The 25,172-nt window shown below is 39.6% G+C and overlaps 1 protein-coding gene across 2 annotated transcripts in view; it reads right to left on the reverse strand.

Moving 5' to 3' along the window:
* The window catches only part of TMEM117 (transmembrane protein 117), an 841,252-nt gene that overhangs the window by 4,706 nt on the left and 811,374 nt on the right, over nucleotides 1-25,172 (reverse strand). For both annotated transcript variants that reach the window (XM_006888182.1, XM_006888183.1), the window contains one exon: nucleotides 16,290-16,419. In XM_006888182.1, coding sequence (XP_006888244.1) covers nucleotides 16,290-16,419 — 130 coding nt within the window. The remainder of the gene's footprint in view (nucleotides 1-16,289; nucleotides 16,420-25,172) is intronic.

Genomic DNA, 25,172 nt, shown 5'->3' on the forward strand with positions numbered 1-25,172 from the left:
AGAGCAGGGTTTAGGGCTGTTGTGCATAGGGTCGCTATAAGTCGAAAACGACTGGACGGCACATAACGACAACAACAACAACAAACTTTTGTCTGAATTCATTTTGCATTCAAAGGAGAAAACAACTTCTGAAAACGTTCTTTTCAGATATTGGATAAAATAGAGATGACATTTGACACTGTTATGTTCAAGTCACCGCTGCCATTGTAAGTCGTCAAAACTAAAAGAGAGTAACACTAAGGATCAGCCTTAAACAAAACAAGGAAACTCTAGCCAGTGGCCCTTAATCATTTACAAAGTGAACATCATTACCAAACATTTACCATGATCATAATAGCCTATGTAGGATACCTTGATAGATGCTGAGGACATATGTTTCTGCCTTCTAGGGAGAAATTAATCATCTTGTTGGGGAAACAAGAGAGAGACATCAAAGGATAAATACTAACATAAGCCCACATTCGAGAGATGCCAAATGAGGGCAGAGAACATAAATGGATAAAGAGTGTCGCTGCTGAGAAAATGGAAGAAAATAAAAATTTTAAAAAAAAAAGAGAGAGAGGTTTGAGTTTCTACGGAGAATATTTTTGAGGAAATAGAAATTTATGTGATCCTTGAAGGAAAGCAGGGGGGAAAATGTGTTTCTTTTAATATTATGCTGCAAATAGACTAAAAAGCTGAAGAAAAACCACAAAAGAGAAGGGTTGAGAGCAGCAAGAAGGAAAGAAGTGAAGACTAAAGTAAAAAGCAAGCTAGGAGAATGGGAGATAGGTACTATGGTGAAGTGTAGACTCATACAGTATGAAAAATATACTAGTTTATAGTTGTCAGAATAAAAATCAAATTGAAAGGGGAACTCTGAGAGCTGCTCTGTCCTAGGAGATTCATATTTAATCTCTTGCTGTAAATCTTATGTGTTAATAATCCAAATGGGCAATGTGAGGACATCCTCTAGTTTCTGTGATGATCTACCCATTGCTCAGATCATAAACGTCTTTTGGAGAAATGTTTAGCCCTCATTAGGTCTTTTCCTTGAAGCTCATTAAATGGGAAGCCCCCCAACAAGGTTTCTTTATTTCTATGGTAAAAGAGTTTCAGAAATGGAAGGAAAAGCAGGATTACAGGAGGAGAGAAGGGAATGCTCATGGAACATGAAAAGGATGCTTCTCCTGTAGGGTAAGGACGATCAGTGAGTGTTAACAGTTTTTAAAAATGGGAATGATCCAGCAGAGATCTGGGTAATGACGAGCATGGTTTAATGGTGATTGATTATATAAGACATAATAAAAATAATTGTATGAAACACAGTGTGAATAAATGGAGGATATTGTGAAACACAATGGATATGAACTTTGTGTACAAACCAATGCAAAATTAATAAAAGGAAATTAATTTTAAAAACTAATAAATTCAAGGAATAAAATAAGTTAATGAGCTCTTTGAGAAGGAGAAGGGGCACTGAGAATAGAAGACACTTAAACATCCAACTTTAACAGTTCTGTGTCATTTATACCACCAAACTTGCATCACATATAATCACCTTATAATATTTCTCAAGTGTTCTGAAGTCTAAATATTTAGATCAAATGGAGAAAGACACATTAAAATGTGTAGCCTGACATCAGTTAAGTTTACCATCAAATGCTATAATGAAATGTATGAATTTGTGAGAGGACAAAAGCTGCAGTCTATAGTCTGGGAATTAGCCAATGGAGCTCTCACTCTAATACACACTTAACACACAGTCACTAAATCAGTTCCAACTCACAGCGACCCCACAGGCCAGATTTGAACTGCCCCATCAGGGTCCTGTGGCTGTAAATGTCAACAAACAATTGTCTCATTTTTCTCCTGCTTCTGGGTTCAAATGCCCAAACTTTTCAACATCAGTTCAACACTTAAACCACTATGCCACCAGGGCTCTTTCTCCTAACCTTAAATTTTAATAATATGACTCTGAGTAGCTTTTTAAATCTCTCCAGGTATCAATTATTTTATGTTCAAATGAAGGAAACAAGATAAATATTTTTTCAGTTCTGATTCTGTCCTCTTTCCCCAAAAACCTGCTACTGATTAGCTATATGAATCCAATGTTCCCCTTATGAAATAAGAAATAATACCAGTGTTACCACCTTAAGGGATTACTGTGAAAAAAACTGAGAAGTTATATTTAAAAGTCTCTGAAATCTGTTGTGGTCACCAAAAATTGTAGGTTGTCATTATGTCTGCAATTTCATCCGTCTACTATACTGTAAAGCCGGTGAATAAAGGACCTAAGATTATAGTGCAGAAGTGAGGATGTGTGATGGTTGTAGCAGAGATAATGTAAAGGGACCAGCTTTTTCAGTTTGAACTTTTGTCCACTGACATCAATGCATAGATTTTTTAGGAGCATCTTCCTAGTTAACTAAGAACAACAAATGTGCAGATATAGGCAAATATGATCATGAAGTAAAATATTTAAAATGTTACAAAATCATGACAAGCATTATTTTGTCTATAGCCTGGAAAACGTAAAAGTTTATAGCTTATCTTCTTTTATTTTTCCATGGATGTAACTTTGTGCTACTCCATTGTCATAGTTGGTGGTGGTGTTAGTGCCATCGATTCAATTGTGACAAACCCTATGTACAACAGCTCTGAAGCCTGCCCTGTCCTGGGCCAGTCTCACTGACTCTGCTGCCCTAGTTACTACATCAGTCCATCTCATCCAGGGGCTTCCTGTCCTTCATATGCCTCCACTCTCCTGAACATGATGTCCTTCTCCAAGGACCAGTCTCTCTTGGCCACGTGCACAAAGTATGTGGGATGGAGCTTCAAAATTCTATCCTCCAAGGAGGAACCTGGTTTCACTCTCTCTAAGACAAACCTATTTGTTTCATTGGCAGTCCAAAGTATGTTCAAGACTCTTCCCCAGCACCACAATTTGAAGGCATCTATTCTGTCATCCTTAGTCATTGTCCAGCTCTCTGATGCATAACAAGTGATTGCCAAGATTATGGCCTGGACCATGGACACTATAGTTTCTAGACTGATATTGTTGCTTTTTTAGTACTCTGGAGAGGTCCTTGACAGCAGATTTACCTAATACAATTTGGCTTTTGATTTCCTGACTGTTGGTGGCAAGAGTGTTGTTGATTGTGGAGCCGAGCAAGCTAAAATTGCTAACTTCAATCCCTTCTCCATCTGTCATGGTGTGGCCAATTGGCCCTGTAGCGAGAATCTTTGTCTTCTTGATGTTGAGCTTCCATCCATATTGAAAACTACAGTCTTTGAGCTTCTGCAGCAAGTGCTTCAGGTCCTCCTCAGTTTCAGCAAGCAGGATTGTGTCATCTGCATAACATAGATTGTTGATGAGTCTTCCTTGAATTCTGATGCCACATTCCTCCTCATAAAGTCCAGCGTCCCTAACGACCTTTGGTATATATAGATTGAAAAGATATGGAGATATGACATGTCCCTGATGTTCTCCCTTCCTAATTACGAACCACACAGTGTTTCCCTGCTCTGTTCTGAGGGCTTCTTCCTGATCCAAGCATAGTTTTTGCATAAGTGCAATCAGGTGTTCTGGGATTCCCACAATTTGTTGTGATCCACACAGTCAAATACCTTTGCATAGTCAATAAAACACAAATAGATATCCTTCTGGTACTCTGCTTTCTGCCAAGATCCACCTGACATTGACAACAATGTCTCTAGTGCCACGACCTCTTCTAAACCCAGCTTATATTTCTGGTAGTTGTCTGTCAGTATACTGTTCCAGTCATTTCTGGATAATCTTCAGCAGGATTTTGCTTGTTTGCAATATGTGTGATGTGTACAATAATTTCCACTTTGAGTTGGGTCACCTTTTTATTGGAATGGGAATAAATATGTATCTCTCCCAGTCTGTTGGCCAAGTAGTTGTCCTCCAGATTTTTTGGCACAACCTGGTGAGAACATCTAGGGCAGCATCTGTTTGTTGAAATAGGTTAATTGGTAGCCAAATTTGAATCTACTGAAAATACTGAAGAAATGGGTTTTAATTTTGTGGGTTTTTTTGGCTGACCTAACTTCTGATCCATTGATTCATTCATCTAGGGGAATGCTGTTCATTCTTCCATTTCTTTCACAATGTTTTTGTTACCTTTGTCATGCTTTATTTACTTTAAAAACTAAACATATTTTGCCCTATGAAGAGTGGCAAACTTGAAGGCAGAGTCAAGTGGGACAATTGAAAGTTAATGTTCTCATCTATAAAGTGAGGTAATTGAACTATGGAATCCTTAACATTTCTTCCCCACTCTAAAAGCCTCTTTGGAGAGTCTGTGCAACAATCATTATATAAACCTTAAAGTTTTATGATGGGCCAGGATGATCCGCCACTGGGACAAAAGCAATTTTCAAGACACACAATTTTCACATGGATCGAGGTTTGCTTAAAAAAAAAAAATAAAAGTTGCATCTCTGTGAAACACCATTGACCATAAAAATATCTTCATCACTGAAATGAGCCACATGAAAAGGATCTAACACACACACAGGAAAAGGAGAAAGTGCTTTTATGACCATGTGCTTGTGTGTGCTGCTATGAAAGTACAATCAGCAGTAACAGGAGACTTGGCATTTTAGTATTAATCATAAGACAGTGTCTGCATTTCCCCCTGTTGTGTCAACTGCATTGCATAATGTAAACCGGCAAAGAGGTAGAGTGAGAATCCATACATTATTTCTATTAATCTCCTCTTTGAAATATCTCACTGTCTCCTTTAATGAGAAATCACTGCATGGTGTTGGTGGTATTACCTCTTTCTTGTATTTTATGTTTTTAATGAATCTTATTGATTGTTAAAAATGATACTCTAATGGTAGTTTTATGTTTTTCCTTTGTAGGGGTTTAAAAGATTCTTGGAATAGTTAATTTTAAAAGGATTCTTCATTAAGTATCTCTCCTGCTTAGCATAGCAGAAGACAAAGATACGGGCGAAATGCTATTCTTTCCAATTGAGGGAAAATAGCATCGGAAGCTGATCTTTCTACTATATAATAAGGTAACTTTCGTGATTAGTGTATATAATTGTAATAATCTTAGATATTTTACTTTGTTGAATTGCCAGTTATCATGGCTGAAGAATGCTTTTAGACTCTCTAAACTAAATGGATGCTATTTCACAACCAGGCTCAGATTTCAGCACAGGTATAGGAAATAGCCACCTTACACAACCACAAACAATTAAGCATCCATCAAGATACAAAAAAAACAGCCACAGCTTGAATAAGGTGATTTGAGGACAGATAAAAGACATCCATAGTTTACTGTATAAATGTGTGGATGAGCTCTACTTTCCTCTCCACCCAGACATAAGCAGTGAAAACAATGCTATGGGTTTGTATCTCTTTAATGCTTTCCTAGGCAATTTAGAGACGTATAGAAACTACATTAAGTGCTTGGGCCAAGAGAAGGCCATTGTGTAAGTTAAAGATATTTTCTAAATAATTTATGAATTAATAATAATTATTTGAGTTGGTAAAGCACCATCTTAAAACATTAAAGCAAATTAATACAGTTTCTCAAAGTGTCCCTCTTACCACTGTTATTTCCTAAGTGGGAAATTATTCATATAGCACATAACCAACATGGCAAGCAGAGGTGGAAACTGTGCAATGACAAAGGCAGCAGCCATGTGTTTGTACTCAATTAGATGATCATTTGAACATTCCTTTCTTGAAACTGAAAACTATATTATGTTCCATTTCTGCCTTCCCTAAACCCTACTCTAGTCCGGTACATAATAACTCTGAAAATGTCTGCTAATGAACAGTTGCCTCTAATATAGTATTTCCAGCATAACACAAAGGACAAAGTCCTGGTCTGTCAAATAAAATGAATGTGCCATAATTATCTGATGACTTCTAGGATACTGCTAAAATTGGATATAATCTGGAAAAAGGAGACAAGCAAAATATTCACGTCACAAGGGTCATGATTAATTGTATATCTCAAATCCTTCTTCTGGCTATGAAGATAATTTCTGAAGAGAATGTGAGCTTTATTACAAAAATACTGATCCATCTATAAATGAAGCCTGAAGACTCTGATTTGGTAGGGAAAACCCACTCTGGGGCAGGGGAGGATTGACAGGCAAAGGGCAAAGCAACCATGGTGGAGAAAAGAGTGAGTTGGGACAAAAACAAACAAACAAACAAACAAACAAACAAACAAAACCCCAACAAACCAAAAAGAACTATGGTTTGTATATAGAAATAAGCATAGAATATGTGCTCTTAGAGCTGTACAAATGTGTTGAAATGGAATTAGTTCAAGGGAAATTTAGGAAAAAATCGCAACAGAGAGAATAGCAAGGATTCCTTGTGTACATTGGATAAATTCCTGCTCGTTGGGGACTGCTGTGAAGAGGATGCACTGTGTTTCCCTGTAACAAGTCTCTTGCTAATTTTGTCAGAGAGACAATTCAGCTTGAGTGGACCATTGGCCTGCCCCTCCCAGCACATTGCAGGATTTGAATGACACAGGAGAGCTCTTTACAAAACAATCTCTGGAAACTCATTGGCCAGAACTCTTGCATCTATGGAAATAAAGTGAAGGTGTTTCTTCATTGTTTTCCACAGCCTCCCCTGTAAAGCACCTGTGCCCCACTCTGCACAGAAAACGGAAATAGAACAGAAACACCGCAGAGGCTTGTTTATTTCTACATTTTCCATTTTTGCCGAAAGGGTTCCCGTGGGCATCATCGTGCCAACAGTGTGAATTCTCTCCTCGCTGTTGCACAGGCGTTACTTCTGGCCTTTCCCCCAGCCCCCTCCCAATTTACTCAGACGATGGCCACCAATGGGACACTTCCTTTGTCTGGCTAGGATGACAGATGGCAGAGCTTCCACTGGGATTGGCATTAATAGGACACTGAGGAGCTTCTGAAACAGAATTGAGGGTCATTCCTTTCTCGTCTCCGGAGACTAAGGACATCACACTTTTAATTCATCTTTGCACTTACCTTATAGGTAAAAGAGAAGAGGACAGAGGAGATAATTATATAGTGACATTTAGCATGTCCTTTTAGGGGAACAATGGACTTGTGCTAAAAGCACCAATCTAAACTAATCACTAACCATTTGTCCCCTTTGCTACTCAAGTCAAAATATCCAGAAATAATATTTTAACATACCCTTCAATTGCGATGATTTATTTTTATAAGCTGCAGCCCAGCTTTTAAAAATGAAAGCTCATACATACTGCAGCAAACCATCTGTCAAGGGGAATCCAGATGAGGTAAACAGATGCAACAATTCAAGTCATTTTCTGTTATGCATAAATAAAGCTAGCTTGGAATCAAAATTAAAAAATACTCAAATCCTAAATGCATTAAAAAATATCAGTGGGAATTCATCAGTGTCCAATAACCTTCTACATACTGAGCAGTTCAGTGGGAGAGAGCTTTTCTATTCTTAGCTTCCTTCTTGTAGAGAACCCAGAGAAATAGAATGCTGGACACATAGTTAAGAGAGCCCTCTAAAGCTCTTGAATTAAATGGTGGATTAAAAGAAACCTAGTATGGATGGAAAGAAAAACTTTTAAGTAAAAATTAGAAAAGTTCATGAGTGCTTACTACATGACAGGCAGTGTTCCTTGTACGTTGTAATTGATTTCATTCTCACAAGAGCCCTTGACATAAGCACATTTACCATCCCCATTTAACAGATGAGGAAAAACGTGACTGGGGCTACACAACAGTAAGCAGCCTGTGCACTCAACTTTCATGCGCCCTTGGCTCCGAATGCACAGATCATCTTTGTAGATCATAAGGAACTGATCCAGTCGCTCTGCAAAATCCTAAATGTCCTTGTTCAAGCTCTTTAGAACAAACATGTCATTTGCCACTGAATTGGAACTGAGTTGACTCTCCAGTCAGTTTTCAGGGGTAGTAAATTTCAAGGGAGGAGACTGTCCATCCTGTAAAGCAGTTAGTGCATTTGAACAATGTGCCTTCAGATTATGAGTACAGCTCCTTTACACTAAGCCACAAACGTTGTCCAGTCAATTTCAACTCATTATGACTTTATGTACAAAAGCTCTGAACCCTGCTTTATCTTGAGCCGATTTTATTGTCTCTGACACACCTATTATTACCCCAGTCACTGAGTCAATCCATTACATCCATGTTCTTCCTCTTTTGTGCTGTCTCCCCATCCTTCCAAGCATGATGTTCTTCTGCTAGGACTTGCTTCATGCCAAAAGTATGTCAGACAGAGATTCAAAATCCATGCCTTTGAGGAGCAGCCTGGTTTTACCCTATCCAGGATAGATTTGTTTGTTCTCTTAAGTAGTCCATGATAAAATTCAATACTCTTCTCCAGCACCACAACTCAAAGGCATTGATGATTCTTCTATCATCTTCAGTCATTGTCCAGCTCTCTGATGCATAGCAAATAACAGTGAAACCATGGCCTGAGTCAGGCATACCTTAGTCTCCAGACTGACAGCATTTTTTTCCTAAATAAATATATTTTATTATTGTTAGGTGTTTTTGAGTAGAAGATTACTCATAGCAACCCTATGAACAAAAGATCTGAACCCTGTTCTATTCTGTGCCATCCTCACACTTCCTGACACAAAAGAGCCAGTTGCAGCAGTCACCATGACAATCCACTTGGTTGAGGGTCTTCTCCTTTGCTGACTCTACACCCTTCCCAGCATCATGTTCTTCTCCAAGGAATAGCACCTCCTAGAAACAAAAGTATGTCCAAAGTATGTGAGGCAAAGATTCATTCATTATTGCTTCCAAAGAGCACTCCAAGACATAGCTGTTTGTTCTCCTGGCCGTCCATGGGACATTCAGTGCTCTTCTCCAACTCCACAGCTCAAAGGCATCAATTCTTTTCCTGTCATCTTTATTCACTGTCCAGCTCTCAGATGCATAGCAAGTAATTGGAAAGACTATAGCCTGAATCACATTCCTTAGTCTTAAAACGGACATCACTGTGCTCGCTTCGGCAGCACATATACTAAAATTGGAACGATACAGAGAAGATTCGCATGGCCCCTGCGCAAGGATGACACGCAAATTCGTGAAGCGTTCCATATAAAGAAAAAAAAAAACAAAAAACGGACATCACTATTCCTTAATAATTTGGAAAGGTCCCTAACTATAGATTTTCCCAGTGCAATGTGTTTCCTTATTTCCTGACTGCTGGTACCAAGGGTGTTAGTTGTGGATCCAGGCAAGATAAACTGTAGGCAGTTTCAATCTCCTCTCCATCCATCATGATGCTGCCTATCAGTCCAGTGGTAAGAATCTTCATTTTCCTGACATTGAGATGCAATCCATACTTCAGGTTTCATTTCTTGCTCTTCTGCAACAAGTGCTTCAAGTTCTCCTCACTTTCAGCAAGTGAAGTTGTATAATCAGCATAATGCGAGTTATTGATGAATCTCCCTCCAATCTTGATGCTGCACTCCTCCTCATAGAGTCCATTTTCTCAGATAATTTTCTCACCATACAGATAGACTAGAAATGGAGAGAGATTAGTGCCTGACACACTCCCTTCCTAATTCCAAACCATGCAACGCTCCCCTGTTCCATTCACACAACAGCCTCCTGTTCTAGGTATAGCGTTTGTATGAGCACAGTTATGTGCCCTGGGATTCCCATTCTTACCAATGAGCACAAATAGACCTTCTTTTGGTATTTCTTACCTTCAGCCAGGATCTATCTGACATTAGCAATGATATCCCTGGTGCTATGGCCTCTTCTAAATCCTGCTTGAACTTCTGGCTGTTCCTTACCTATGTACTGTTCCAGCCGTTTTTGAGTGATCTTCAGCAGTAATTTGCTTGCCTATCATATCAATGATAAACATAAGTAAACATAAGCAAGGAAATAGATGGGGGTGTCTAGGGGTCTACCGGGTCTCTTTTCCTATCTGTGGCCTATCTTACTCTGTGGGTAAAGAGACAACAATGTTTCCTAATCATATGCTACTTTTCTGTTGACTCTACAGTTTCCAGTTCCTGGTAGGTATTTATCATATATCTTTCTCATTGACTCGCTTGTTTTTATTAAGTTTTGCATTATGCTCCTTTGGCTTTGATCTTTACATTTGTCTATGAAAGTAAATTAAGACTAGTATAAGCGGAATTATGATTATTGAAAGGGTTTCTCCACTGTAGTACTTCTCAAAGGGTAGTTCTCTGTTGCCTTCAGTGTATGACAGGAGGTCAGACTCTGGGCTCATACCCTACCTTAGCCATCATTTTTTAGGTGTGGAGTTTTTAGGTCTGTCTTCTTAATAAAATCTTTAGGAGATTCTAGTGCATTAGTAAAATTTTAAAGCTATTGCTGGAGACTAAGGTGCACCGGATACAGGCCATGGTCTTTGAAATCACTTTTTAGGCATCTGAGAGTTGGACTAGGGAGGATAGAAGGAGAATTGATGTCTTTGAGTTGTGGTGCTGGAGAAGAGTATTGAATGTTCCATGGACTGCCAAGAAAACAAACAGATTCATCCTGGAAAGGGTTAAACCAGGCTACTCCTTGGAGGCAAGGATTCTGAAGCTTCGTCTGACATACTTTGGACATGATGTAAGGAGAGACAGGTCCTTGGAGAGGCACATCATACTTGGTAGGGTGGAGGGACAGCGCAGGAGGGGAGGACCCTCTATGAGGTGGATTGATTCAGTGACTGGGGTAATCGGGATGGGTGTGTCAGAGGCAATGAGATTGGCACAGGAGAGAGCAGGGTTTAGGACTGTTGTATATAGGGTCGCTATGAGTCGCAAAGGACCCGCCAGCACATAACAACAACATTGCTGGGTTTACAGGGTTCCATGCCTAATGACCCTATTACTAGTGCCATCTTGCTTACCACAGGCAGTGCTGAACTTTCCATAGAAAAAGTATGAGAACTTGGGAGATGCTTATTAACAAGATTGTTGTTGTTCTTGTTGCTATGTGCTGTCGAGTCGTCTGGGACTCATAAAGACTCTATGTAAAACAGCTCTAAACGCTGTTCTGTCCTGTGCCAATCTGATTGTGTCTGACACACCTTCCCCCATTACCTCAGTCACTGAATCAATCCACCTCATAGAGGGTCTTCCTCTCCTGTGCTGTCCCTCCACCTTCCCAAGCATGATGTCCTTATCCATGGACTGGTTCATCCTTGCAACATGTCCAAAGTATGTCATACAAAGCTTCAGAATTCTTGCCTCCAAGGAGCAGCCTGGCTTAACCCTTTCCAGGATGAACTTGTTAATTTTCTTAGCAGTCCATGATATATTCAATACTCTTCTCCAGTACCACAGCTCAAAGGCATCAATAATTCTTCTGTCCTCCCTAGTCATTGTCTAGCTCCCTGATGTAGCAAGTGATTGCAAAGACCATTGCCTGTACCAGGAGCATCTTAGTCTCCAGAGTGATGTCATTACTCTTCAGTACTCTGGAGAGGTCCCTAACAGCAGACTGTCCCATCACAATATGTCTTTTAATTTCCTGGCTGCTGGTGCCAAAAGTGTTGACATTTGCAATTTACATAGCAATGTGTAGACTGCTGATTATGAATATAAAAATGTAACTGATAATATAATATTTTGGAAATTTTGTCCTACATTTCCACAGAAACAATTTTCTTACAAATCCAGAAAAGTAAACAGCCTTTTACAGGAAGCTACATGTTCAGCCAATTAGTATTTCTGATCCAATAAGTCTGGGCCAGGGTCAGGGAATGGGTATTTGGAAAATACTCTGCCAGGTGATGTTGATAATTGTCTGGTTTCAGAGTGGCCTCAGCAACCTCTCCAGCCAATTAATAGAACAAAGAGAGTAAAGAAACAAAAGCAAGAGGAGAAAAGCTCTGACTTCCTACAACCTCCAAACATGAAATCATTTCCCGAGCAATTTCTATCATGGTTCTGGGGATGCATCTGACCATCTTGCCTGAAAGGATAAAAATGCAGATGGTGAAGGTTATCATCCAAAGATCATATCCATAGCTACCCTGGTTGGGTTGTGTTTGTTTTTGTGAGAATGATAATGAGGCTTTATTAAGCAATTTTGCAAAATCAGCCCCCAAGTCCAGATAAAGAAGGAGGCTAGTATGCCTTCCCTAGCCCACAGAGTTTTTATTTCCTAGCTCACATGTCCCTCCCTTGATTCCTCCTTGAGTACTATGGGTGTACATTCTTTCAGCATATTCCTAAGTCTTATCTTCTCTTTACAACCCCCCTTCTTCTCTTGCCTCCTCTCCCCTTATCCTATTTATGCACTCATTCCAAGGTCCTGTGGTCAGATATGCCAGTTAACAGTTTGTTTTCTATGGTCCTTCTGTCCTTTTTCTCTTTTACCTTGAAGAGGAACCAGTCTAAAGTTTATTTCTTACCTCATTACCTTATTTCCCAATTACATCATTACTTAACTGCCAAGTCACTGAGAACAAGGGCCCAGTCCAGGTGACAAGTCATCTTAACCGTCACAGGCAGGATGGTTGTGGTTGAGTACCATCAAGTAAAAACTGACCCACAGCTGACTCTCTGGTGGGTTTTCAGAGGCAGTTAATTGCAGAGGAAGAGATGGCCCATCTTTCTACCGTAGGGCAGCTGGTGGATCTGAACCACGTGCTTTTGGGATTGCAGTGCAGCTTCTTGCTACGAGGCCACCGGAGCTCCCACAGGCAGTATTACACTTTTTATTTTTTAATCATATCAGAGATTATGAAGGTGGCACAGGATAAGGCAAGATTCAGATCTATTGTATAGAAGATTGCTGTGAGCCATAGTTGACTGCATGGTACCTAACGGCAACAACGTCCCAGACAAATGATCTAATTTCATGTCTCTCATTTCACTTCTCTGTGAAAAGGGAGTAGGTCTTGAAGAAAGCATTGTCTTGGTGAGAATTTATAAAATACCCATTCCTCAACCCTTACTCAGACCTACCGGGACAGGGTATTTAGGGATGAGATCCAGTTAGCCATAGCTGCTGAAGTGCTCCAGAGAGCATATGATAATCTGCATAATTTGGAAAATACCACAGCGAAATCTAAGTTATAGTGCATTCCCACCTTCTGGCAAACCTTGTTAATATGTGGTCTCTATTACAGAAACTTAGCTAGCCTCAATTCCTTGTAAAGTTTTGGAAAATAGTACAAGGGAGCTCTGGGAATGTAGTTTGTAGGGAATTGTGGAGCTAATCCAAAGGCGGCTGTGCATCTCTGGAGATACGAATCCACCCGTAATTCCTCAAGAGATGAACACTCTCATCCCATGGGATTTACAACCTTCAAGAACCTGTTGAAGGACCAGCTCTGAGTTGGTTTTGACTCCACAGCGATGAGTATTTGGTGACAGGGGGTGGAGTGGTGGATAAATGGGAGAGGCGCAAAGCTTTTAGTTCAAATGGAAATCATGTATTTGCTTCTTTCCAGATATGAAAGAGGATCTACCTTGAAGCCAATGACATGGACGCTTCTGAGACTCTTGCAAGCATGGCCCTCTGCCAAAGCATTGCATTTAGTTTAAAGATGCAATTTTGGATTCATTTTCTTAAGTAGGGCACTTCAAATTGTATAAACTTAGGGCAATACAGAAGCTGAATCAGGTTCTACCTATAAATGGCAGTACAGGTGCCAGAATTGTTCTGAATCAAATATTATTTAACAGCTTGATTATTTCCTTATCAGTGAATTATCCAATTATTGCATTTTCACCTGACGCTCCAGACCTAAATAGTGCATTTTGGACAAGCATTCTGATACTCAGTCAGAGACAATATTAGTGCAATGATGGTCTGAGACAAGAGCTGATTGCAAGAACAGATGGTCCAGGCGAAAGCCCACCCATTGGGGCATGATGCTGCCGTGTGTGATAGCTGTTTTAGAAGTCCGCACGGGTGTCACACTACAGAGATTAAGTGGGGACTCAGAAACCACACGATGTGACCTGCACTCCAATTGATTGATTTACCCAGTGAATTTAATAAATGGGCCTTATTCATTTTAAATAGGAAAAGAAATCTGCTCTATCTTCCCTATTCATGAGCTCATTCACCAATTTAGGAATGTTGCTTCACGCTCAAAACAGAAAACAACCTCCTCATTACGAAGCAAAGGTTTTTGCAGTTCTCAGATGTTAACATTTTCTGGACTCAGGCTATTTTTATTCGTCAGCACAGACGGTAGTGTAAGTACGCATTTCTTCAGCCATTTTTATTACAGCAGGTATGGGATCCTAGGCCATTGTTCTTAAAACACACATGCTCACTTACCTGCATTTGAACAGCTTGGGAACTAATGTCAGCCTTCCTTTGTGATCATTCATCCATCTCTGGTTTCTTTTTTTATTTTTTAAAAGCAGAAAACTGTAATCTCAGAGTCTTTTTTTAGGTGACATTGACAAGTAACGGAGATGTGGCAAAAGGATATCATAATTAATCTTATTGGTGTCACTTCAAAATCAGGACATACTGAAAATGAAATAATCTGGGGATTCACAAAGGAATCACTTTAGACTAACGTGGAACATAATTTCTGCCACAGAAGTAGGTTTGACTTAAATGAGAAATGGTCTCATTCCCTTTAGGCATACGAACTGCAGGTAGCTGTAGGATATCATTGTTTTTGATTTCAGTGCAAAGGCAGAAGGAACATAAAGAGCATTAATGTTAAGACAGATAAGTTGAACAGAATTTTGTGAAAAAGAAACCCTCACAATGATCAAGGGATAGTGGTGTGTGGAGTGCAGTAGACATAACTATATATCCGTACCAAAGGTTTCCTTTGCTCTTTGATTATCCTGTTCTGGAATGCTAGACTTGCTTCCAAAAGTGTCAGCCGAAGTGGAAACTACATTTTCTGCTTTCCTTGAATCAAAATTAGTCCATTTCATTGTGGTTTTGATTTGCATCTCTCTTGTTGCCAGTGATTTTGAGCATTTCTTCATGTGTTTGTTGGCTATCTAGACGTCTTCCTCTGAGAAGATGCAAATCAAAACCACAATGAGATACCGTCTTACCCCAGTACCAGTGGCAAAATGTAACACAGCAGCAAGCAATAAATGTTGGAAAGGATGTGGAGAGGTGGGAACTCTCATACCCTGTTGGTGGGATTGTAAAATGGGAACCACTCTCGAAGACATCTTGGCATTTCCTCAAAAAGTTGAATATAAAAACTGTATATGGCCCAGTTTTTCTACTACTAGGAATATACCCCAATGAAATTAGAACTGAGACAGAAATGGAGATCTGTACACTGATGTTCAAAGGAGCATTAGTCACCATCACAAGATCATGGAAACAGCCCAAATATGCAGCTACAACTGAATAGATTAAGAAATTACAGTACTTTCACACAATGGAATACTATGCAGTATTCAGGAGCAACAATTTCGAAAACTACTTCATAACTTGGGAGAGACTGGATAGTATTACGCTGAGTGAACTAACTCAGTCTCATATGGATGAATACTGCATAAGACCATTATTGTAAAAATAGAAGGATAACTAGTAAAACATGTATGGAGACCCATGAGGGAAAAGGGTGGGAGCAGAGGATAGGTAGGGGCAAAAACACAGGGTTGTACAGTTTGGCGGGTGGTGGGAGGGGGTGAAGGAATTGAGAAGAATCCAATGGGGACCTGAAAAGAGTGGGTAATGGTGGCCAAGGTCCAATGGTGATTGATTTTACAAAACATAATGCAAGGGAATGATTGCATGAAACACAATACGAATGAAGAATAGTGTGCAACATAATGTAATTTGAGAACAAACCAATGTAAAACAAAGTATTTTTTAAAAATTAGTCCATTTCACTCAAATTCACTGTTATCAGCTGGTTCTGACACATAGTGTTTCTCCATTGGGTTTCTAAGCTCTGAATCCTAACGGGAGGTGACTGCCCAACTTTCTCCCATGGAGCTCCTAGTGAATTCACACAACCAAAGACATGCAGCTTTTGCTTTAGTAGCACAGCTATGAATGGACTAACTATGAGGGGAGGTAACATGTTTTGTCCTAGACTAAGCTGGTTAAGAGACAGGTAAGCTTTCTGCACCATTTTCCTCATCTTCATTATTTCCAGGTTCATGCTGGATGGCAGAGTTCAAGTTAGCAGAGCCTAGACCCTAGAGTTACCATGTAGAGTAGAACTTCCAGCTGATTTGCAACCACCCTGCACTACTGAGAAGGGAAGAAAATCCCGCTGATGCGTGCCTCCAAAATGTTAAGGTTTGTTTCATTTGAAGACTAGTTATTATTGCAAGTTATATACAAGGAGCAACTCAAAATGTGCCCAATATTGTAACATACCTGTTATGTGGATATGATACTCTTCCTTGAAAATCTTCTGGAAGACAGGTATCTTGAATTGCATGTGAGGAGTATGCAACCCAGGGAGATTTACATCGACATCGCCCATGAAATGTGGGAATTCCCAGTCCTGCCAGAGGAAATTAACATAAAAACATATTTGTGATTTGCTTCACTCCTAAGCAGCAAAACACTAAAAACTGACTTTTCAGAAGCACTTATTTTGAAATCATTTAAATGCAGCCAGCTGTTGGATGCATCAGTTTAGTTCTGTGATGGTTATTTTATGTACATTAGATCGTTGAATGCATTCAAAATCAAAATTAAGTCATAACTTATATCCTTAGCTTTCTCTAATGTGGTAATAAGAAACTAATACAGAATTGATTTGCATCTATACATGTTTATTCCTTTCATTCTGGAAACCTAATCTTAATGTTCTATAGGAAGGAATTGACTCAAATTTTATAATAGGGAGTGTTTTTGTTATATATTTTTTGCCATTTAAAAAATATAAATCCTATAACAATGTGTTTCCTATGAGAAAACACAGAAAACAAATTCTTTGGCTGAACCCAGGAACTTTTATCAGTTGCCTCTGCTTCGTCCCAGTAGTTTGAATTGGCAACAAAGTGGCTAACGAATCTGCTGGTAAGCATAAGGTTGGTGTTTCAAATCTTCCACGAGAAAGATCAGATAGTCTGTCTGCATGGTGATTTGAAGCCATAGAAGCCATATGAGAAGTTCGACATTGTCCTGTGGGGTTTCCCAGTCTTAGGAGTCATTGACTTGATGGCAGTAGACTTGGCTTTGTTTTTTTCAGTAGCTTTGGTTTTAGTCTTGAAGTAATGGCAGGCAAGACTGAATTAATTCCCAAGGTGCCACTAGTGATTACCTTATTGCTGAGGCAAAATAAGGTTAGATGATATCCCTCTCATGTTGTTGTTCCATCATGTTGTTGTACCATTGAGAGAATTACTATTCATTGTGGTCTTATGAATAACAGTAATGAAGCCTGTCCTATCCTGTGCCTTCCAGACACACTCGAGTCCATTGTGGCAGCCATTGTGCCATTTCACCCGGTTGAGGCTCTTCCTCTCCTTCTCTGACCCTCTGGCTTTTTGAGGATAATGTTGCTTACTAAGGAATAGTCCTTCCTAGCAACATGCCTGAAGTACGTGAGGCAATGCTTTAACATCTTTGCCTCCAAAGAGCATTTTGGCCGCGCCTTCTCTAAGACATATTTGTTTGTTCTTTTGGCAGTCCCTGGGATCTTTACCTGTTTTCTCCAACACCACAACTCAAAAGCATTGAATCTTCTTCCTTCTTCATTGTCCAGCAGTCAGATTCATAGTTGTTGTTGTTGTTGTTATGTGCCAGTCGAGTCGTTTGCGATTCATAGCGATCCTATGTACAACAGCCCTAAACCGTGCCCTATCCTGTGCCAATCTCATTGCCTCTGACACACCCATCCCGAGTACCCCAGTCACTGAATCAATCCACCTCATAGAGGGTCTTCCCCTCCTGTGCTGTCCCTCCACTCTACCCAGCATGATGTCTCTCTCTAAAGACCTGTCTCTCCTTACAACATGTCCAAAGTATGTCAGACAAAGCCCCAGAATCCTTGCCTCCAAGAAGCAGCCTGATTTAATCCTCTCTACGATGAATCTGTTTGTTTTCTTGGCAGTCCATGGTACATTCAATGCTCTTCTCTAGCACCACAGCTCAAAGGCGTCAATTCTCCTTCTATCCTCCCTAGTCATTGTCCAACTCTCTGATGCATAACAAGTGATTGCAAAAACCATGGCCTGTATCAGGTGGACCTTAGTCTCCAGAGAGACACTGTTGCTCTTGAGTATTTTGGAGAGGTCCCTAACAGCAGACTTTCCCATCGCAATACATTTTTTGATTTCCTGGCTACTGGTGCCAAGAGTGTTTGACCGTGGAGCCGAGCAAACTGAAGCTGTGAACAATCTCAATCTCTTCGCCATCCATCTTGATGCTACCAATTGGTCCAGTGGTGAGAATTTTTGTCTTCTGGACATTGAGCCTCAGTCCATACTGAAGGCTGCAGTCCTTGACCCTCTGCAGTAAGTGCATGAGGTCCTCCTGAGTTTCATCGAGCAAGGTTGTGTCATCTGCATAACGCAGATTGTTGATAGATCGTCCACCAATCCTAACGCCATGCCTCTCCTCATAGAGCCCCGCCTCTTGGATAATCTGCTCTGCATACAGATTGAAAAGGTATGGAGACAGGATACATCCCTGACGTACACCCTTCCCAATTTTGAACCACGCAGTGTTGCCCTGATCTGTTCTGACTACTGCCTCTTGGTCCAAGTATAGGTTTCGCGTTAGCACGATTAAATGTTCTGGGATTCCCATTCTTCTCAGAGTCAGCCACAGTTTGTTATGATCCATGCAGTCAAATGCCTTTGCATAATCAATGAAACACAGATAGACATTCTTCTGGTATTCTCTGCTTTCAGCTAAGATCCATCTAACATTGAAAACACTTGGCCTGAAATAGATGCACCTTAGTCCTCAACCTGACATCATTGATCCTGATTAATTTGCAGAGGTTCTTAACTCAGGCTTTCTCAGTGCAATATATCTCCTGATCCCTGGCTACTGGTACCAAGAGTGTTTCTAAGGATCTAAGTAAGATGAAGTTGTTGAAAGTTTCAAACTTTTCTCCAGCTATCATGATGTTGCCTATTGGCCCAGCACTAAGAAACCTTGTTTTCTTCACGTTGAGATGCAGTCCATGTGTTTGTTGTTGTTGTTGTTGTTAAGTGCTGTCGAGTTGTAGATGACTCATAGTGACCCTATGAATGAAAGTCCTTGACACTTCCGTGACTTTCATTCTTTCTCCAGGTTCATAGGGTTTCCAGAGGCAAGCTATTTATGGAAGTGGATGCCACTCCTACTTCTAAGCTTCCAAGTTTCCTTGGATGGCAAGTGGACATACCAGGGCTATACAGCCTCTTTCTCTTCTAGGATCCAGAGGCCATGTGCAGAGAGACACTCCATATAGAAGGTCATATTATTTAATCTTCTGAAACAAGTGCTTCAAGTTCTCCTCAGCTTCAGCAAGCAAGGTAGTGTCAACTGCCTAAGGTAGATTACTGATGAGTCTCCCTCTGTTTTTGATGCCACGTTATTCTTCATTGAGTCCAACTTCTCAAATAATTTGCTCAGCACACAGTTTGAATATGTATGGAGAGAGAATATAACCTGGGTGCACTGCCTTTTAAATTTTAAACCATATAGTGTTCCCTCGCTCTCTTTGCTCAATAGTCTTTTGGTCTAGAACCCACAGAGTCACACAAGACAGGATCTGAGAGCTCTCTCTAATCTCCTTGATCAGGTAACACTTTTTTCCCCAGAAGGGCATCAGCTACCTTAATCAGACACCACCACAGCATCAGATCTAGAAGAGACTTGTCCAAACCTTGGAATTATCACACTGTGTCAGCAATGTAAACAGAGATAGTAAGTCACAGAACTTAGCAGAAGCTCTGTGGCCACGATCTTCCCTCTATAAGGCTTCATACAAAAATCTTTCTCTGAAGTTGGGACATGGGATTAGGACTTAGATCTTCCTAAACAAGAGATAAACAACTGTGTAAGGGAGTAGTAGCCATGTGTAGTGCAAGATATAACAGAAGTGCCTGGTGATCATATTAAAAGATGGCTAGGGTGGGGAGGGTTTGACCAAGTAGCCTGGTGTGCAAAGGAATAGTGATGTAGCAGAGAAAGGATAGAGACCAGTCACACATCTTTGGGTTGGGTGGGCAGTGAATGTATTGATTATTTCTGTAAGGAAAGTGTCTCTCATCTGGTAGGTAAAAATGCTTGTCTGTCAGAGATTCTTCTAACAGAATAGGAAGACGGATGGCCATTCACTTCTGAAATATAACTCACCTTTGAAAACCCTATGTACAGCAGAGCACATGTAGAGTAGACTAACAGATATGGCAACTGGAGTTGAGCCCTCAATTTTGGAAACACAAAGAAGGAGAAACAGTTGTAAGGATAACAGTTGGTACATGGAATGTGAGAAGTATGAATGTAGGAAAACTGGACATTGTAAAGAAAGAAATGGCATACATAAATTGACATATTGGTTATTAGCAAACTGAGATGGATTGGCATGGGACACTTTGAATTCCACAATCATATCTATTATGCTGGAAATCAAAAGGTGAGGGGAAAAAAGGGGTTGCTTTCATAGTTTAAAAGGCCATTTCTAGAACCATCTTGAAATACAAAATTATGAGTGGCAGGATAATATCCATATACATATAAGGAAGACCTGTTAATACCACTATCATTCAAATTTATGCACTTAAACCAGAGTCAAGAGGAGGAAATAGATGTTTTCTATCAACTGTTGCAGTCAGAAATTGATTGAACATGTGACCAATGTGCTTATGTGCTTTAGTAATAATGGGTGACTGGAATGCAAAAGTTTAGAACCAGGAAGAAGGATCAATAGTCAGAAAATATGGACTTGGTGACAGAAATGAGTTTGGGGATAGAATGATAGAGTTCTGTACAATTCTGTACAATTTATTCATAGCAAATACGTTTTATAAGAAACAGAGATACAGGTTATACACATGGATTTCACCTGATGGGATGTACAGGAATCAGATTGATTATATCTGTAGCAGGAACCGTTGGAGATGTTCAATATCAGCATTAAAGACTAGGCCAGGTGCTGATTGTGGAACAGACTGTCAATTGCTCATATGCAAGTTCAAATGAAAACTAAAGAAGGTTAAATCATATCCACAGGGGATAAAATAACCTATGAATTTAAAAACAAACTCAGAAATAGGTTTGAGGCCTTGAACACTAATGAACGAAGACCAGATAAGCTGTGGGAAGAATCAAGAATATTGTTCATGAAGAATGCAAAAAGTCATTACAAAGAAGGAAGAAGAAAAGACCAAAATAGATGTCAGAAGAGACTCTGAATATTGCACTAGGGCACTGAGAAGTCAAAATAAATGGAAGAAATCAAGAAGTTAAGGAGCTGAATAGAAGGTTTCAAAGGGCTGCTCGGGAAGACAAAGCAAAATGTCATAATGAAATGTGCAAGGAGCTGGAATTGGAAAATCAAAAGGGCTGAACTCATTCAGCATCTCTTAAGCTGAAAGAATGAAAGAATAAATTCAAGCCAGGAATTGCAATGCTTAAGGATACTATAGGCAAAATATTGAATGATTAAAGAAGCATTAAAAGAAGATGAAGGATAGTCGTCGTACCAAAAAACAAACAAACAACAACAAAAAAAAACAACAGAAAAACAACAACAAAACCAAACCAAAAGTGCTGACACAGAAGAATTTCAAGAAACAATATATGAGCAAGAGGTAATGGTGACGAAGGAGGAAGTGCAGGCTGCTCTGAAGGACTTGGCAAAAAATAAAGCTCCAGGATGATGGACTACCAATTGACATATTTCAGCAAACAGATGCTGCCCTGCATATGCTTACCAACCTGTGCCAAGACATTTGGAGGGCAACTAGTCAGTTAGGGCAACTAGTTGGCCAACTGACTAGAAAAGATACATATTTATTTCCATTAAAAAAAGGCAATCTTTCAAACAATATCACTAATATCACACACTAGCAAAATCCTGCAGAAGATTATCTAGAAAAGACTGGAACAATACATTGACAGAGAACTACCAGAAATACAAGCTGGGTTTAGAAATGGTCATGGCACTAGAGACATTATTGCCAATGTCAGATGGATCTTGAGAGAAAGCAGAGAGTATCAGAAGAATGTGCTTCGTTGACTATGCAAAGGCATTTGACTGTGTGGATCACAATAAATTGTGGCTAACTTTGAAGAAAATGGGAATCCCAGAACACATGATTGTGCTTATGCAAAACCTATACTTGGACCAAGAAGCAGTCCTCAGAACAGAGCAAGGAAACACTGCATGGTTCAAAATCAGTAGAGGAGTACATCAGGGATGCATCCTGTCCCCATACCTTTTCAATCTGTATGCAGAATAGATCATTCAGGAAACAGGGCTTTTTGAGGAGGAGGGTGACATCAAGATTGGAGGAAGACTCATTAACAACCTACAATGTGCAGATGATACACCTTATCTCCAGAAACTGAAGAAGACCTGAAGCATTTGCTGCAAAATGTCGAGGACTATAGTCTTCAATATGGATTGAAGCTCAACATCAAGAAGACAAAGATTTTCACCACTGGGCCAACTAGCAGTACCATAATAGATGGAGAAGAGATTGAGGTTGTCAGCAATTACAACTTGCTAAGATCCACCATCAACACTCTTAACACCAGCAGTTAGTAAATCAAAAGGCTAATTGTATTAGGAAAATCTGCTGTCATGGATCTCTCCAGAGTGCTGAAGAGTAATGATATCAGTCTAGAGACTAAGGTGTGCCTAATCCAGGCCATGGTTTTCTCAATTACTTGTTATGCTTCAGAGAATTGGACAATGACTAAAGATGACAAAAGAAGAATAAATGCCTTTGAGTTGTGGTGCTGGAGAGGAGTCTTGAACATACCACGGACTGCCAAGAAAACAAATAGGTCTGTTTTGGAGCAGGTGAAACCAAGTCTCTCCATAGAGGCTAGGATTTGGAAGCTCTGCATCATTTACTTTGGGCATGTGGCCAGGAGAGATCGGTCCTTGGAGAAGGACATCGTGCTCAGAAGGGTGGACGGACAGCCCAGCAGAGGAAGACCCCAGGTGAGTTGTATTGACACAGTAACTGGGGCTCTGGGGGTTGGTCAGAATTATTGAGACTCGCTCAGGACAGGGAAGGGTTCAGGGCTGCTGGACATAGGGTCACTATACATTGCAGGTGACTCAATGTCACATAACAACAATAACAAACTGACAGGCTTGGCAGCAGGAGTGGCATCCACTTCCTAAAAAACATGCCTCTGGAAACTCTATGAACATTGATAGATATTGATAGTTATAGAGGGGCTTCAGGCCAAAGGTAATCAACAACAACAACAACAGGAATATTTACAGATCTTGCTGATAATTTACTAAGAATCATTTCCAGAAAAAATGTATTATACTTAATCCACACATTTTTATGTTTTAGATGCATATTGTCAATTTTTCCGATATTATCCTGCCAGCAATGCATAGAAGACAGCTTCTGGGAATTGTTCCTTGTGCTTACCATTGTTTTTCATTTTTATTTATCAATTTTATAAAGTAAAAAAAATGTATTTGTGTGTATTATTTGCCTTCATTATATTTTACTATAGTGAAAATGAACATTGATATTTTCCTGTGTTGCCATTTCCCTTCTGTGTATAGCTAGATCATGTCCTCTGACCTTTTTATCTTGTTGAGCTTTTGGTGTTTTTATTATTGATTTCTAATGAACTAGGTGTTTTCAAAGGCTTTTTGGGTTAGGCGAGAATAATGATCAGGTCAGAAAAACTTCTAGGAACCCTTGACTTGTTTCTTGAAAGTCAGCCTGTGTGCTCACCTGCAGCTGTCCCAGGGACTCTTAGCACTGCATTCCGGGAAAGTGCAACAACAATCATTTCTTGCTTCACAGAATTTTGTGTATAAGGCAGGAGTGGCAATATTATCCCCATTTTGCAGAGAAATTTGTAATTTTAAAGATTAGGAAACTTGTACAAACCTCAAATTTTCAAGACAATTGCTCTCACAGTTCAGCCATCAAATCAGTTCTTCATCACAGTTGGCTTCTTTTACTTTTCATATTCATTTTCATTTATTTGTTATTTAAAAAAATACAGCAGGTTGCTTGTAAGAGTTTTTTTATCAACATTTTAAAAAGTTGCCTTTCATATTGTCAAATAAAATTGGATTTGATGTCAGACGTAGGACTTGACTAAATATCTTACAAAAAAGTGAATAATTTTATTATACTTCTTGTTTTTCAAATCCATACTAACTTGGACTTAATTTTACAAATTCTTTTATCCCTTGCCTAAAAAGAAAACGTTTTCATAAATAGACTGAAGAAAAGAAATAGCAATTAGCGGATTCATATTTTAATTGTATATTATGTACTTTTTGGAAGCAGGAGAGGCATCCACTTCATAAATAACATGCCTCCAGAAACTCTATGAACTTTGATAAATGTTGATAGTTATTGAAAGGCTTCAGGCCATTTGTTCACAGGCTCACTATGAGTTGTGCTAGACTTGAAGGCAATCATCATCAACAATAATAGCAACATTATGCTTCATATCAGCACAATTAAATGCTCTGGGATTTCCATTCTTCTTAAAATTAGCCATAACTTGTTATGATACACACAGTCAAATGCCTTTACATAGTCAATAAAGCATAAGCAGACATTCCTTTGGCATTCTTTACTTTCAAGCAGGATCCACCTGACATCAGCAGTGATATCCTTAGTGCCATGGTCTCTTCTAAATCCTGCTTGAACTTCTGGTACTTCTCAGTCTATGTACTGTTTTAGCAGTTTTTGAATGATCCTCTGCAGTATTTTGCTTGCATGTGAGATAAATTATTTTGTTTGATAGTTTTCAAATTCTGTTGGATCATCTTTCTTGGGAATGAGAACAAATATGGACCTCTTCCAATCCATTGGCCAAAGCAGCTGTCCTCCAAATTCCCTGGCATAGACAGGTAAGCACATCCAGGGCTGTATCCATTAATTAAAACAAGTCAATTGATATCCCATCCATTTCTTTGGTCTTATTTATTGCAAATGCCATCAGTACAGCTTCAACTTCCTCCTTCATTATTAAAGGCTTTTGACCATATGGTACTTGCTAAAATTTTTCAGTATCAGTCATTTCTTTATGGTATGTTGTTGTTGTTAGTGACTGTATATTCCTCCATTTCTTCTTTTGCTGCTTCCT

This window comes from Elephantulus edwardii, unplaced genomic scaffold (assembly GCF_000299155.1).
Source record: "Elephantulus edwardii isolate Elephantulus edwardi_28Jun2011 unplaced genomic scaffold, EleEdw1.0 scaffold00065, whole genome shotgun sequence".
Lineage (NCBI taxonomy): Eukaryota > Metazoa > Chordata > Mammalia > Macroscelidea > Macroscelididae > Elephantulus > Elephantulus edwardii.